At 44.8% G+C, this 13,665-nt stretch overlaps 1 protein-coding gene across 1 annotated transcript in view; it reads right to left on the reverse strand.

Annotated features, from left to right (window-relative positions):
• INTS11 (integrator complex subunit 11) overlaps nucleotides 1-13,665 on the reverse strand; it is a 72,109-nt gene that overhangs the window by 18,325 nt on the left and 40,119 nt on the right. Inside the window, exons 10-13 of the mRNA XM_068240601.1 lie at nucleotides 6,541-6,730; nucleotides 2,872-2,955; nucleotides 500-589; nucleotides 141-303 (exon numbers count right to left, since the gene is read on the reverse strand). Of these exons, the coding sequence (XP_068096702.1) occupies nucleotides 141-303; nucleotides 500-589; nucleotides 2,872-2,955; nucleotides 6,541-6,730 (527 nt within the window). The remainder of the gene's footprint in view (nucleotides 1-140; nucleotides 304-499; nucleotides 590-2,871; nucleotides 2,956-6,540; nucleotides 6,731-13,665) is intronic.

Here is a 13,665-nt window from a genome sequence, read left to right on the forward strand (position 1 = left end):
TTTGAAAGCTGACTGAAGCACGTAATCCAACCATGGTTACCTTTTTTAATGTAACTGTATGAGGAGTAAATAAAACCAACAATGTTACAACAAAGGTGAGAACATTTTGCTTGAATACAAAATGAAAAAGCTCAACTTACGAAACTCTTGCTCAACTTTCTGCTTGAGGAACTCCATCTTTTTGGCCTCTCCGTGCACCAGTAGCACATTTCTGGGCTCTGCCTGGCGGATTAGCTGCATGATGCCTTTGGCATCAGCATGGGCACTGAAGGACATATACTCCACCTGCATCTTCACCTCCAGCTGGTGGGGGTAATAAAATACATTAAGGGATCATTACATTTATTAATCCATTTATTTGAGGTATTTCGGTCTTAAAGTAAAATTTAATTTAAATAATATAAATACAAAATATCCTGTATGTAATGGAAGAAATGCACATTGTTATTTGTTAATTCTTACATTAATATATGATCTTTAAGAAGTGCTGGAAACTCACCGTCTGTCTTCCTTCCATCTCCAGCTTCCTCTGGCCACTTAGGATTTTGTGGCCCACTGTGCCTTGCACACAGTATCCTGGCATGATCACCTGTGCAACAATGAGCAACAGTTAGGTGATTTTGTGTCTACACTGTATGAGGCTTGAGAGAGAACTCCAGTCAGGATAGAGATATTCTCCTCTAAATGATATGTTGACTTAAAGAGAGCCTGAAGCGAGAATAGATCTCGCTTCAGACCTCATAGCTAGCAGGGGCACGTGTGCCCCTGCTAAAACGCCGCTATCCCGCGGCTTAACGGGGGTCCCTGTCCCCCCAAATCGCCTCCGTAATGCGGGGGAGCGCTTCCTGGTTGGGGCAGGGCTAACCGCCGCAGCCCTGCCCCACGCGCGTCTGTTAGACGCGTATCTCCGCCTCTCCCCCGCCCCTCTCAGTCTTCCTTCACTGAGAGGGTCGGGGGAGAGGCGGCGATGCGCGTCTGATAGACGCGCTGTGAGGCAGGGCTGCAGCCGTTAGCCCTGCCTCTAGGAAGGGCTAATCTACGACCAACTTGCGACCAAGATTTGCGGGGGGTGGGTTGGGGGGTCAGGGACCCTTGTACAGCCGCGGGATAGCGGCGTTTTAGCAGGGGCACACATGCCCCTGCTATGTATGAGAGCTGAAGCGAGATTTAGTCTCGCTTCAGTGTCTCTTTAAGGTGAACATATGATTCAATGACTATAAAATTGGATGAAAATTGGTCCTTCCAAGAGCATTCCCGATTGACAATACAACCAATTTCAGGCCAAAATTGATCGCATGTAACAATTGGACATGTTGCAAGGTGTTGGGCCATCGTGGTCGATCGGGTGTAAGGCGACGAGACCCCTCACACTGTTCCTATGTAGTGTATAACCCCATGTGTGCATTTATACATTACCTGTCCTGTGTTGCCCTCCGCACGGTGCCCATCCAGCTGCAGAATCCCAGTTCTCTATTTACACTATACGCTCCGGCAACCTATAGTACATGGGTGACGTCACACATGCGCCACATGCTATATGTTGGGCGGTTCGTATAGCGCAAATAGAGAAGAGGGATTCTGAAAACGGATGGGCACAGTGTGGTGGGCAACACAGGTAATGTATAAATGCACACATGGGGGGCACATTTATACACTGGGGGCAGCAGCAGATGTGGCCGATTCCCAAGAGATGTGGCTGATTCCCAAGAGATTTCATGCTGAAATTGATCGGGAATTGGCCTGCGGTGTATGGGCAGCCGACAGATCTCTCCTTATTCAGATCTAATCAGGGGGACATCTGTCTCTTGGTCAAGTCTGCCCATCATCGCTAGATGTATGGCTACCTTTACAGGGGCACTGAGGCTATTCACTAGTGTTCAGCATAGCATTTTGTCCTGGTGCTACTTGGCAAAAATTGCACTGCTTCAGCAATGTGGTAAATATTGTAGGGTATTGTATACAGGTAATGGAGAAGAGGCTAAAGACGAAGCATGGATGGAGCAGCATGACGGGACAGGTGAGTTATTACAATGCAGCCACACATTGAGCAGGGGCCCAAGGGACTTTGGAGCAGTCGGTGAGACATCCCAATGGGATCAGGCTGTGCGGGGGGCCTGGCTGTAGTCAGGCCCTGGGACAATTGTCCCCTTTGCCCTAATGGCAGCGCCGGCCTTGACTGAGCTTACCTGCACAATCTGTTCATAGTACTCAGTCTGTTCACCCTCATCCTACATGGAGGTGGTAAAATTGGTCAGTAATTGGACAATCAATATTGGATGTGTATATGCACCCTCTGTGTGAGAGTTTTTTCTAGGCAGTTTTCCGGAAAACAAAACATACTAGTACGTTATTTGGCATACGTCAGACTGTGGTAGAGTTCTTGACAATTGGAGGAGGGGCCAGGCTCAACTGACTGGACAAACAGATGCTCCATGCTATTGCCTGAGGAAGCAGGTACGCCCACAAAACGCGTTGCATGTGGCAGGTTTTTTTTTTTTTTTTTTTATAAAGAACTATGGTTTTTGAAATTGCACAGCTTGTGTCTGAATCTCTGGGGGTAAGTCCACCACTATCTCTATTTTTAAACATATTTTAAATATTTTATTCTCATTGGTGCCTCTGTACCATTGAGGGGTGTATCCCCACTAACTTTCTACCACAGAGAGCTACTTTTAGCCTAAGTAGGGACAGGATTGTGATCCCCATCCGCATTTCCAGCGCTTTTTTAGTTTCTCGACTTTACATAAAACACTATTGGAGCTCTCGGTTTCTGCTTTATTTTTGCATTCACAAGAGAGAGTTCCTCAAAAATACTCTGGTGTCTGTACTGGATTACAGCATTAAAATGTTTTATCAACTACCAGATCTCACCATGTTCTTCTCATTGCCAGCCCATTTACGGAAAATCTGTAGGGACTGACCAGCATGCAGCATTCCAGGAGTAGCAAAAACCACCTACAATAGAAAAACAAATAAAAGGGCATTTTTGTTTAATTTATGCCCTGGAAGAATTGCACAAAACATGATCTAGTTTTCAGAGCTGTTAGTAAGCATTATTCTAAAATGTCACAGAAATGAGAGGGGGTCAGTGGAGGCAGACATATTTGCACCTTCCTAAAAGCAGAACCGCTTATCCAATTTAGTGTTCCTATGTTATCGCCAATAATTCTTCTGTCTGTACTGTGTTATGCTGTTAAATCTCCTCTTCCTCCTAAAACTAGGCTAAAAATAAAGTAGCAGAGAGCAGCGAATACCAGTACATACAGTCTTGGTATCATCAAGAGCCACTGCAGTAAATGTTTCAGTCTGCAGGTAACTAAAGCCACAGAATAGGAAGTTATATTGCCATGTTTTGTTTTGTTTTTGTTTGTTTTTAACCTTACAGTTAAATAGTACCAGCATTATACAGCTGGGTCAGTCACTAAAAACTGCCAACACTAGAGGAATCCATCAACAGAAATGGAAATTGGGAGCAGTTTCCAGGTAGACGCATGGCAAAATGTTTTTTTGTTTTTTTTTAAATCCCTGCGCTGTTGTAGGAGTGCTCTGCTCCAACGACTGTATATACTGTATTGCAGCCTGTATTGCTTCCTTCCAAGAAGAAAGTGTGTCAGGCAGCTGCATGAAAGCTGCTTCAAATCTTGTTTTGTTACAGTGGTATTACACTTAAATTTCATGTATGGTCAGACTCTAAAGCATTAAAAACGGCTAAAACCATCTGACTATTTTTCAAGGTACTGGGAGGGATACAACTCATCTTTTTACCTCATTTAGCTGCTAATTGATAAGCTTGCCTTCGCAGACCAACATTATCATATTGCGCTTGATGTGTAATGCTGGGAATACACCATGCAATTTTCCATCAGATAGATGGGTCGATATATAAATGATTTGCAATAGTTTTTCTGATCAAATTGTATAGAAATGATCAGAAAAATGAGAAAAATCAGATCTGATCTGTCGGAATCTATCTATCGACCTATCTGATGGGAAATTGCATGGTGTATTCCCAGCTTAATAAACTATGTAAACAAGGTAGAAAGGTAGGAGCAGATAACTTTCTCTCCTTTAGTTGCTCACTAGTAACTTAAAGGGGAACTGAAGAGAGAGGTATATGGAGGCTGTCATGTTTATTTCCTTTTAGACAATACCAGTTGCCTGGCAGCCCTGCTGATCCTCTGCCTCTAATACTATTAGCCATAGCCCCTGAACAAGCATGCAGCAGATCAGGTGTTTCAGTGGTTTAGACTTATAAGTCTGGTCTGACAAGACTAGCTGCATGCTTGTTTCTGGTTTTAATCAGATACTACTGCAGAGAAATAGACCAGCAGGGCTGCCAGGCAACTGGTATTGATTAAAAGAAAATAAACATGACAGCCTCCATATACCTCTCTCTTCAGTTCCCCTTTAACTAGAAGTCAATCTGATAATTTGTCCTACAGCCTGCAATGCTATTAGTTAGCTTAAGTGAGTTGTAGATAAGCATTTAAAAGACATCCAAGCATTCTTTTAGCGTTTTATATTCACATTTTAGGGCCCATTCACACCTAAAATCGCTAAATGCTAGCGATATGCTTTAGCGTTTTCCACAATTTAATGCGGAAAAATCAATGGACAAATTTGCGTTTTTGGAACGATCGTGATTAACGGTTCTGTACATGCTAATTGCCATCGCTCCAGAATCCCCAGCAAAACGCTGCAGGTAACGCATTTGCAATTAGCGATAATCGCAAAACGCCCGAGATCGCAGCAGTGAGAACACTGCCATAGGCTACAATAGCACAAGCGGTTTTTAAAAAACACCATAGTTTTGCTATTAGCGGGAATCGCGCGATTCTCGCTTAAAGGGAAGGTCCAAGCAAAAAAAAAAAATGAGTTTCACTTACCTGGGGCTTCTACCAGCCCCATGCAGCCATCCTGTGCCCTCGTAGTCACTCACTGCTGCTCCAGTCCCCCGCTGCCAGCTTGCTGACCTCGGAGGTCAGGGCTGAATTGCGTACATTTTTACACATTCCCACCACTGCAGGAACATTAACACATACATTTTTACGCGTTAGTGGTGCAACTCGTAAATTTTTGTTTCTGCACTAGCTGGAATGTGTAAAAATGTATGCAATGTGGCCCTGACCTCCGAGGTCGGCAAGCTGCCAGCGGGGGACTGGAGCAGCAGTGAGTGACTACGAGGGCACAGGATGGCTGCATGGGGCTGGTAGAAGCCCCAGGTGTGAGAAACTCATTTTTTTTTTTTTGCTTGGACCTTCCCTTTAAGTGTGAATGGGCCCTTGCTGTGTTTAATGCATTATGATAAACATTTTATTTGAAGTATAATCCCACTTTAATGGAGGGTTGATCGCCTGAACAGATTTCACTACTGTGGACAGTTATTACTGATAGAAAATAAAAAATATGAAAATAAATAAGTTGCAATTCAGCAATCTGGAGCTGTAGTTTTCTGAAACTGTAAGCTTTAGGCCAGCAGCCATTTAAAGGACCACTATTGCGAAAAAAAGTAGGCAGTTAAAATTTGGCAGAACCGATAGGCCAGTCCATCTCCTCATGGGGGATTCTCAGGGTTTGCTTTGTTTTCAACAGCATTTCCTGAAAAGCAGTTAAAGGGACTCCGAGCTCAACAAAAAATGCAAAATAGTACTCACCCGGGGCTTTCTCCAGCCCAGTGCTGGTCGGGAGCTCCTAAGACAGCGTCCTGGTTCCTCTCCTAGTCCCCGCTCCAGAATGGCTGACCGGCGGCAGCCCGGGCGACACTCGGCTGAGTGTCGGGCTTCTTCTACCGCGTATGACGCGGCTGACGTCACACGCCGGCCGTCTCGCGTCATCACGGCGGCCGGCGTGGCAGTACGGCGCATGAGCGCTTTAATCGCGCATGTGCCGTACTGCCACGCCGGCCGCCGTGATGACGCGAGGCGGCCGGCGTGTGACATCAGCCGCGTCAGCCATTCGTCAGCCACTGGGCAGCCATTTCGGAGCGGGGACTAGGAGAGGAGCCAGGACGCCGTCGTGGGACCTCCCGACCAGCACTGGGCTGGAGAAAGCCCCGGGTGAGTACAATTTTCATTTTTAAGATGAGCTCGGAGTCCCTTTAAACTGCCAAAATAGTAAGATACCAGCCAGCCTCCCTACTCACTTGCATACTATTTTGTCAGTTAGACTTTGCAACCGCTGTTCAGGAAATGCTGTTGAAAACAATGAAACCCCTGAGAATCCCCCATGAGGAGATGGACTAGTCCAAAACATGCCACTTCTGTCAGATTTTAACTGCCTACTTTTTTCACAATAGTGGTCCTTTAAGATTTATCTCCTCATTCTGGCTTTAGTTCTAGCTAAAGCCTGAGCAGAACCTCAGAAGCAATGCTTTTGCTTGTGGCAAAGAAAGATTTGTGAACACAAATAATATAGGGTAATTCGGTAATCCTTTCTTGTATGCCTTTAAGTTATTTGAAGCATGATTTTTAATGATAGGCAAGACAATGCTCCTGTTTTTAGTTTCCTCTGGACATGAAATAACAGTTTGAATTTTCTCACCATTGGTCCAGGATTGTCTGCAAACGCTCGGTCAAAGGCCTTGATATGTTTGAATTCAAACATGTTTCTCTGTACAAAAGTCTTTCTGATCTTCTGATTGGTCCAGGTGATGAATAGCTTGTAATAGTGGTTGGCTTTCTCCGTCAGACCAGTGGAGAAGTAAATAGGAGCTTTTAAATTCATCCGTTCCCTAAAGAAGAATAATGATGTTACATGCTACTATAGTGGTCACATTAAACTAGCGCAGACCTATAGTCTTGTACACAAAATAGTTTTTTTCAATTCATATGGATGATCTGATAAAAAATTAACCAGATTCTAAACAAGCTTGGACAAACATTCTACAAACTCTGATAGATTCCCATTGTCTATTTGCAGAAGGCAAGTCTCGGAATTCCCGCTTCCAATTACATCAAAAGGACATTTTTATGCTAAGTTCACGTATCTGTTTAGCCTACTTTGTACTTCAGAAATGGTACTGGAATTAAAAGTACTGCTATATGGAAGAGGCAGCTTTGACATTTATTATTATTCTTTATTGGAAACAGTGGAAGTCCCACCCTCATCCTTACATGGTTACATACATTATGTGACTACGGTAATCTTTTGATACCAAGAAAGCCATGGCCTGGTCATAGCCAGAGGGTGAGCTCCCAGGCATGTACTGTAGTGGAGTTTTCAGTAGAGGAGATATTTGGCTTCACAAGTTCACTTATACTTAAAGGACAACTATCAAAGTTAACTAAAATTCTAAGGGCCTGATTCACAAAGCTTTTCTGTTAAAATGATCTCTCTTTAAATGACTTAACACATGGTTTAGCTCTCCTTATTTGACATAACTCATGGTTTAGCTCTCCTTATCATTATCATCATCTTATTTATCTTATTAATTATCTCTCCTTATTTGTTTATCTCATGCATTAGCACTCCTTACAGTAAGGTGAAAAATAAGTAACCTTTGTGAATCAACTCCAAAATGCCACATACAGTATATTTGCAGCAATTATTAGCAAATAGCAATACAAAGGCTTTTTTTTCTCTTTTTATATATTATGCAAAGAAAATATGATATTTACAGGGAACAGTGTTCACTGTGGGCATTAATATGGAGGACTGTGTCCAGCAGATCCAGCATACAGAAATAATCTTCACTGGCTCCAATTCTAAGTAAAACGTGTTCAGAATTATACTCTCACCTAAAGGATTATTAGGAACACCTGTTCAATTTCTCATTAATGCAATTATCTAATCAACCAATCACATGGCAGTTGCTTCAATGCATTTAGGGGTGTGGTCCTGGTCAAGACAATCTCCTGAACTCCAAACTGAATGTCAGAATGGAAAATGAAGGTGATTTAAGCAATTTTGAGCGTGGCATGGTTGTTGGTGCCAGAGGGGCCGGTCTGAGTATTACACAATCTGCTCAGTTACTGGGATTTTCACGCACAACCATTTCTAGGGTTTACAAAGAATGGTGTGAAACGGGAAAAACATCCAGTATGCGGCAGTCCTGTGGGCAAAAATGCCTTGTTGATGCTAGAGTTCAGAGGAGAATGGGCCAACTGATTCAAGCTGATAGAAGAGCAACGTTGACTGAAATAACCACTTGTTACAACTGAGGTATGCAGCAAAGCGTTTGTGAAGCCACAACACGCACAACCTTGAGGCGGATGGGCTACATCAGAAGACCTCACCGGGTACAACTCATCTCCACTACAATTAGGAAAAAGAGGCTACAATCTGCACAAGCTCACCAAAATTGGACAGTTGAAGACTCGATAGAGTCAGCATTTGGCGTAAACAGAATGAGAACATGGATCCATCATGCCTTGTTACCACTGTGCATACTGGTGGTGGTGGTGGTGTAATGGTGTGGGGGATGTTTTCTTGGCACACTTTAAGCCTCATCTACACGCGTAGATGAGGCTCCGATCCGGCGGCTCGATTAGCCGCTGGATCGCCTCTTCCGCGTCCCCGCTCGCCGGATTCGATACCCGCTCGTCCCGTGCCGCTTATCTTCCGCTTGATTCCCTGCCATTGTCCCCTCGCGGGGAACGAGCAGGGAATTGGCGGTAGCAAGATCCGACCTGTCGGATCTTATCAATCAAGCCGCATCAGCGGCTCGATTGATAAGCCACATCGCCGCCTCATCTACGCGTGTAGATGAGGCTTTAGGCCCCTTAGTGCCAACTGGGCATTGTTTAAATGTCACGGGCTACCTGAGCATTGTTTCTGACCATGTCCATCCCTGCATGACCACCATGTAGCCATCCTCTGATGGCTACTTCCAGAAGGATAATGCACTGTCACAAAGCTCGAATCATTTCAAATTGGTGTTATGAACATGACAATGAGGTCACTGTACTAAAATGGCCCCCACAGTCACCAGATCTCAACCCAATAGAGCATCTTTGGGATGTGATGGAACAGGAGCTCCGTGCCCTGGATGTGCATCCCACAAATCTCCATCAACTGCAAGCTGCTATCCTATCAATATGGGCCAACATTTTTAAAGAATGCTTTCAGCACCTTGTTGAATCAATGCCACGTAGAATTAAGGCAGTTCTGAAGGCGAAAGGGGGTCAAACACCGTACTAGTATGGTGTTCCTAATAAGTGTATAAAGCAGAAATATAGCTTCAAATGTGCGTAAATAATCATCAGCTTCAGTTCTGTTTGTGTGCCTGATCCTGTGTCTGCCTCTCGCTGCCTCACAGTGTAAAATAAACAGTTTACAGCCAGGTTACATTTCAGTAACCTTCTCTCTCACGTGCAATGTCAAGCATGTGAGGGAGAGAGAGAATACCAATTACCGTTGTAATCCAGACCACCAGTGTACATTAACCACTTGCCGACCGCACGCTTATACCGTGCGTCGGCAAAGTGGCAGCTGCAGGACCAGCGACGCAGTACTGCGTCGCCAGCTGCAGGCTGATTAATCAGGAAGCAGCCGCTCGCGCGAGCGGCTGCTTCCTGTCAAATCACGGCGGGGGGCTCCGTGAATAGCCTGCGGGCCGCCGATGGCGGCTCGCAGGCTAAATGTAAACACAAGCGGAAATAATCCGCTTTGTTTACATTGTACGGCGCTGCTGCGCAGCAGCGCCGTAAGGCAGATCGGCGATCCCCGGCCAATCAGCGGCCGGGGATCGCCGCCATGTGACAGGGGACGTCCTGTCACAGGCTGCACAGGACGGATAGCGTCCTGTGCAGCCCCGATCACCGGGGGGGACAGGTAGGAGAGTGAATGTCGCCGCGGAGGGGGGCTTTGAGGTGCCCCCCCCCGCCAGCCACACGCAGGCAGGAGAGATCGGACCCCCCCCCAGCACATCATCCCCCTAGTGAGGAAAAAAGGGGGGTGATCTGATCTCTCTGCCTGCCCCCTGATCTGTGCTGGAGGCTGTAGAGCCCACCCAGCACAGATCACATAATTCAATGCTGGTCCTTAAGGGGGGGTAAAGGGTGGGTCCTCAAGTGGTTAATCTGGAATCTTTAAAAACACCCTGTCCGACAAAGCAGCATCATCCACAAGGCAACCTAGGCAGATGCCTGGGGCCCAGTGAATGTCAGGGGTCCCAACTGTCACTTTCTCTGACCCTTCTCCCATCTTAAAACCATAAGCTTCTACCTTGGCTAGGGCCCCACCATATCTTCTTAATCCATCTCTGCTGACCGATAACACAAATATGTGGAAATACTAGTTTTGCACCTATAAAGTAGATTAGAGGTCCCCATTGCTTAACCACTTGAGGACCACAGTCTTTTCGCCCCTTAAAGGGAACCTTAAAGGAGTACTATCGATTGAAACGACTTTTTTTTTTTAATACTCTATATTAGTGTACACATTACCACTAGTGCTAAGGGCACTTTATTTATTCACCCAGGTCTCTCTCTCACTGTCCCTGCTTAAAAATTCATTTCTCACACAGCTCATAGTAGTTTGGGTCACCCTGAGCTGCTTGGTTACTCTGTCACACAGCTCACAAATATATTTCACTGTGTCACTCACAGCATGCAGCAGACATGAGGAGAAACAGGCTGATCTGAGGTGGTAACAGGTAACTAAATGAGCTGGAATATTGCTGGAATATAACTAGCTATACCAGGAGTCTGTGTTTACACTCAGACTGGCTGCCTGAGGTGATTCACTCCAGGCTGCATCCACTTTACAAGCTGCTGAGAGGGGCAGACAACTTTCTACAATTAGCATTATTAGTATCTTTATCAGTAAAGAGAAGCAAAGATAATAAACACACATTGCTAGAATCTTTAACCCCTTACCACCATATCAACAAGATTCTTTCAGCAAGGTGATAATTAAACTATAAACTGAGGAGTTGATAGCATCTCCCCTTTGCAGAGAGATGGTCTAGCCCTCTGGGAGCTCAGTATTAGATACATTTTGTATCCAACACTGACGCCAAAACTGACGGAGGATTTTACAGCTGAGAGGAACAGCTGTGTGAGGAATCAAAATGCTCCTAGTACTTGCCCTAATGTGTGCTACAACATACAGCATTTAAAAATAAATGCATACATCGATAGTATTCCTTTAACTGAACGGGGGGTAAAGAGTTTTACTTACCTGGGGCTATTATCAGCCCCCTGCAGCAGTCCTGTGCCCTCGGAGCCGCTCTGGAATCCTCTGGTCCCCCGCTGTCACTTAGTTTCGTTTTTGACGACTCACCAGTCGCCGGCCGCCATGCGTATTATTGGACGCATTCACCAATGCAATTAGCGCTATTGCGGACCGCAAGGCGTACAAAAATACGCATTGCCGCATATCTACGTGTGCGGAATGTGGCAACGCGTATTTTTGCACGCGTTGCGGTCCGCAATAACGCTAATTGCATTAGTGAATGCGTCCAATAATACGCATGGCGGCCGGCGACTGGTGAGTCGTCAAAAACGAAACTAAGTGACAGCAGGGGACCAGAGGATTCCAGAGCGGCGCCGAGGGCACAGGACTGCTGCAGGGGGCTGGTAATAGCCCCAGGTAAGTGAAACTCTTTACCCCCCGTTCAGTTAAGGTTCCCTTTAAGGACCAGAGCCTTTTTCTCCATTCAGACCACTGCAGCTTTCACGGTTTATTGCTCGGTCATACAACCTACCACCATAATGAATTTTACCTCCTTTTCTTGTCACTAATACAGCTTTCTTTTGGTGCTATTTGATTGCTGCTGCGAGTTTTAGTTTTTATTATATTCATCAAAAAAGACATGAATTTTGTCAAAAAAATGACTTTAACTTTCTGTGCTGACATTTTTCAAATAAAGTAAAATTTCCTATACATTTGAGCGCAAAAGTTATTCTGCTACGTCTTTGATAAAAAACAAAACCATTCAGTGTATATTTATTGGATTGGGTAAAAGTTATAGCGTTTACAAACTATGGTGCCAAAAGTGAATTTTCCTATTTTCAAGCATCTCTGACTATTCTGACCCCCTGTCATGTTTCATGAGGTGCTAAAATTCCAGGATAGTATAAATACCCCCCAAATGACCCCATTTTGGAAAGAAGACATCCCAAAGTATTCACTGAGAGGCATGGTGAGTTCATAGAAGATTTTATTTTTTGTCACAAGTTAGCGGAAAATGACACTTTGTGACAAAAAAAAAAAAAGTTTCCATTTCTTCTAACTTGCGACAAAAAAAATGAAATCTGCCACGGACTCACTATGCTCCTCTCTGAATACCTTGAAGTGTCTTCTTTCCAAAATGGGGTCATTTGTGGGGTGTGTTCACTGTCCTGGCATATTGGGGGGTGCCTAATTGTAAGCACCCCTGTAAAGCCTATTCAAGAAAAAACGGGTGGTTGTGGCACACCTTACCCAAGGGTGGGTGCAGAGCCTGTAAGTGCCAAGCCGAGGCACTCGTTCACATAACACAGGATATAAGTCCAGGCTCGCACACCAGATTCAAAAATGCAACAATCTTGTTTATTGCTCCATCAGCACAAAATAGTGACAATTGTTTCGGGGCCACTAGGGTCCCCTTCCTCAGACAGTGCAGACAAAAAACGTCTGAGGAAGGGGACCCTAGTGGCCCTGAAACAATTGTCACTATTTTGTGCTGATGGAGCAATAAACAAGATTGTTGCATTTTTGAATCTGGTGTGCGAGCCTGGACTTATATCCTGTGCCCTGTAAAGCCTAAAGATGCTCATTGGACTTTGGGCCCCTTAGCGCAGTTAGGCTGCAAAAAAGTGCCACACATGTGGTATTGCCGTACTCAGGAGAAGTAGTGTAATGTGTTTTGGGGTGTATTTTTACACATACCCATGCTGGGTGGGAGAAATATCTCTGTAAATGACACATTTTTGATTTTTTTTTTACACACAATTGTCTATTTACAGAGAGATTTCTCCCACCCAGCATGGGTATGTGTAAAAATACACCACAAAACACATTATACTACTCCTGAGTACGGCGATACCACATGTGTGACACTTTTTTGCAGCCTAGGTGCGCTAAGGGGCCCAACGTCCTATTCACAGGTCCTTTTGAGGCATTTGTTTTCTAGACTACTCCTCACGGTTTAGGGCCCCTAAAATGCCAGGGCAGTATAGGAACCCCACAAGTGACCCCATTTTAGAAAGAAGACACCAAGGTAATCCGTTAGGTGTATGGTGAGTTCATAGAAGATTTTATTTTTTGTCACAAGTTAGTGAAAAATGACACTTTGTGAAAAAAACAATAAAAATTGATTTCCGCTAACTGTTAACAAAAAAATAAAATCTTCTATGAACTCGTCATACACCTAACAGAATACCTTGGGGTGTCTTTTTTCTAAAATGGGGTCGCTTGTGGGGTTCCTATACTGCCCTGGCATTTTACAGGCCCAAAACCGCGAGTAGTCGGGAAACCAAATTTCTCAAAATGACTGTTCAGGGGTATAAGCATCTGCAAATTTTGATATCAGGTGGTCTATGAGGGGGCAAATTTTGTGGAACTGGTCATAAGCAGGGTGGCCTCTTAGATGACAGGTTGTATTTGGCCTGATCTGATGGATAGGAGTGCTAGGGGGGTGACAGGAGGTGATTGATGGGTGTCTCAGGGGGTGGTTAGAGGGGAAAATAGATACAATCAATGCACTGGGGAGGTGATCGGAAGGGAGTCTGAGGGTTTGGC

The sequence above is a fragment of the Hyperolius riggenbachi genome, chromosome 6 (assembly GCF_040937935.1).
Source record: "Hyperolius riggenbachi isolate aHypRig1 chromosome 6, aHypRig1.pri, whole genome shotgun sequence".
In the NCBI taxonomy this organism is placed as follows: Eukaryota; Metazoa; Chordata; class Amphibia; order Anura; family Hyperoliidae; genus Hyperolius; species Hyperolius riggenbachi.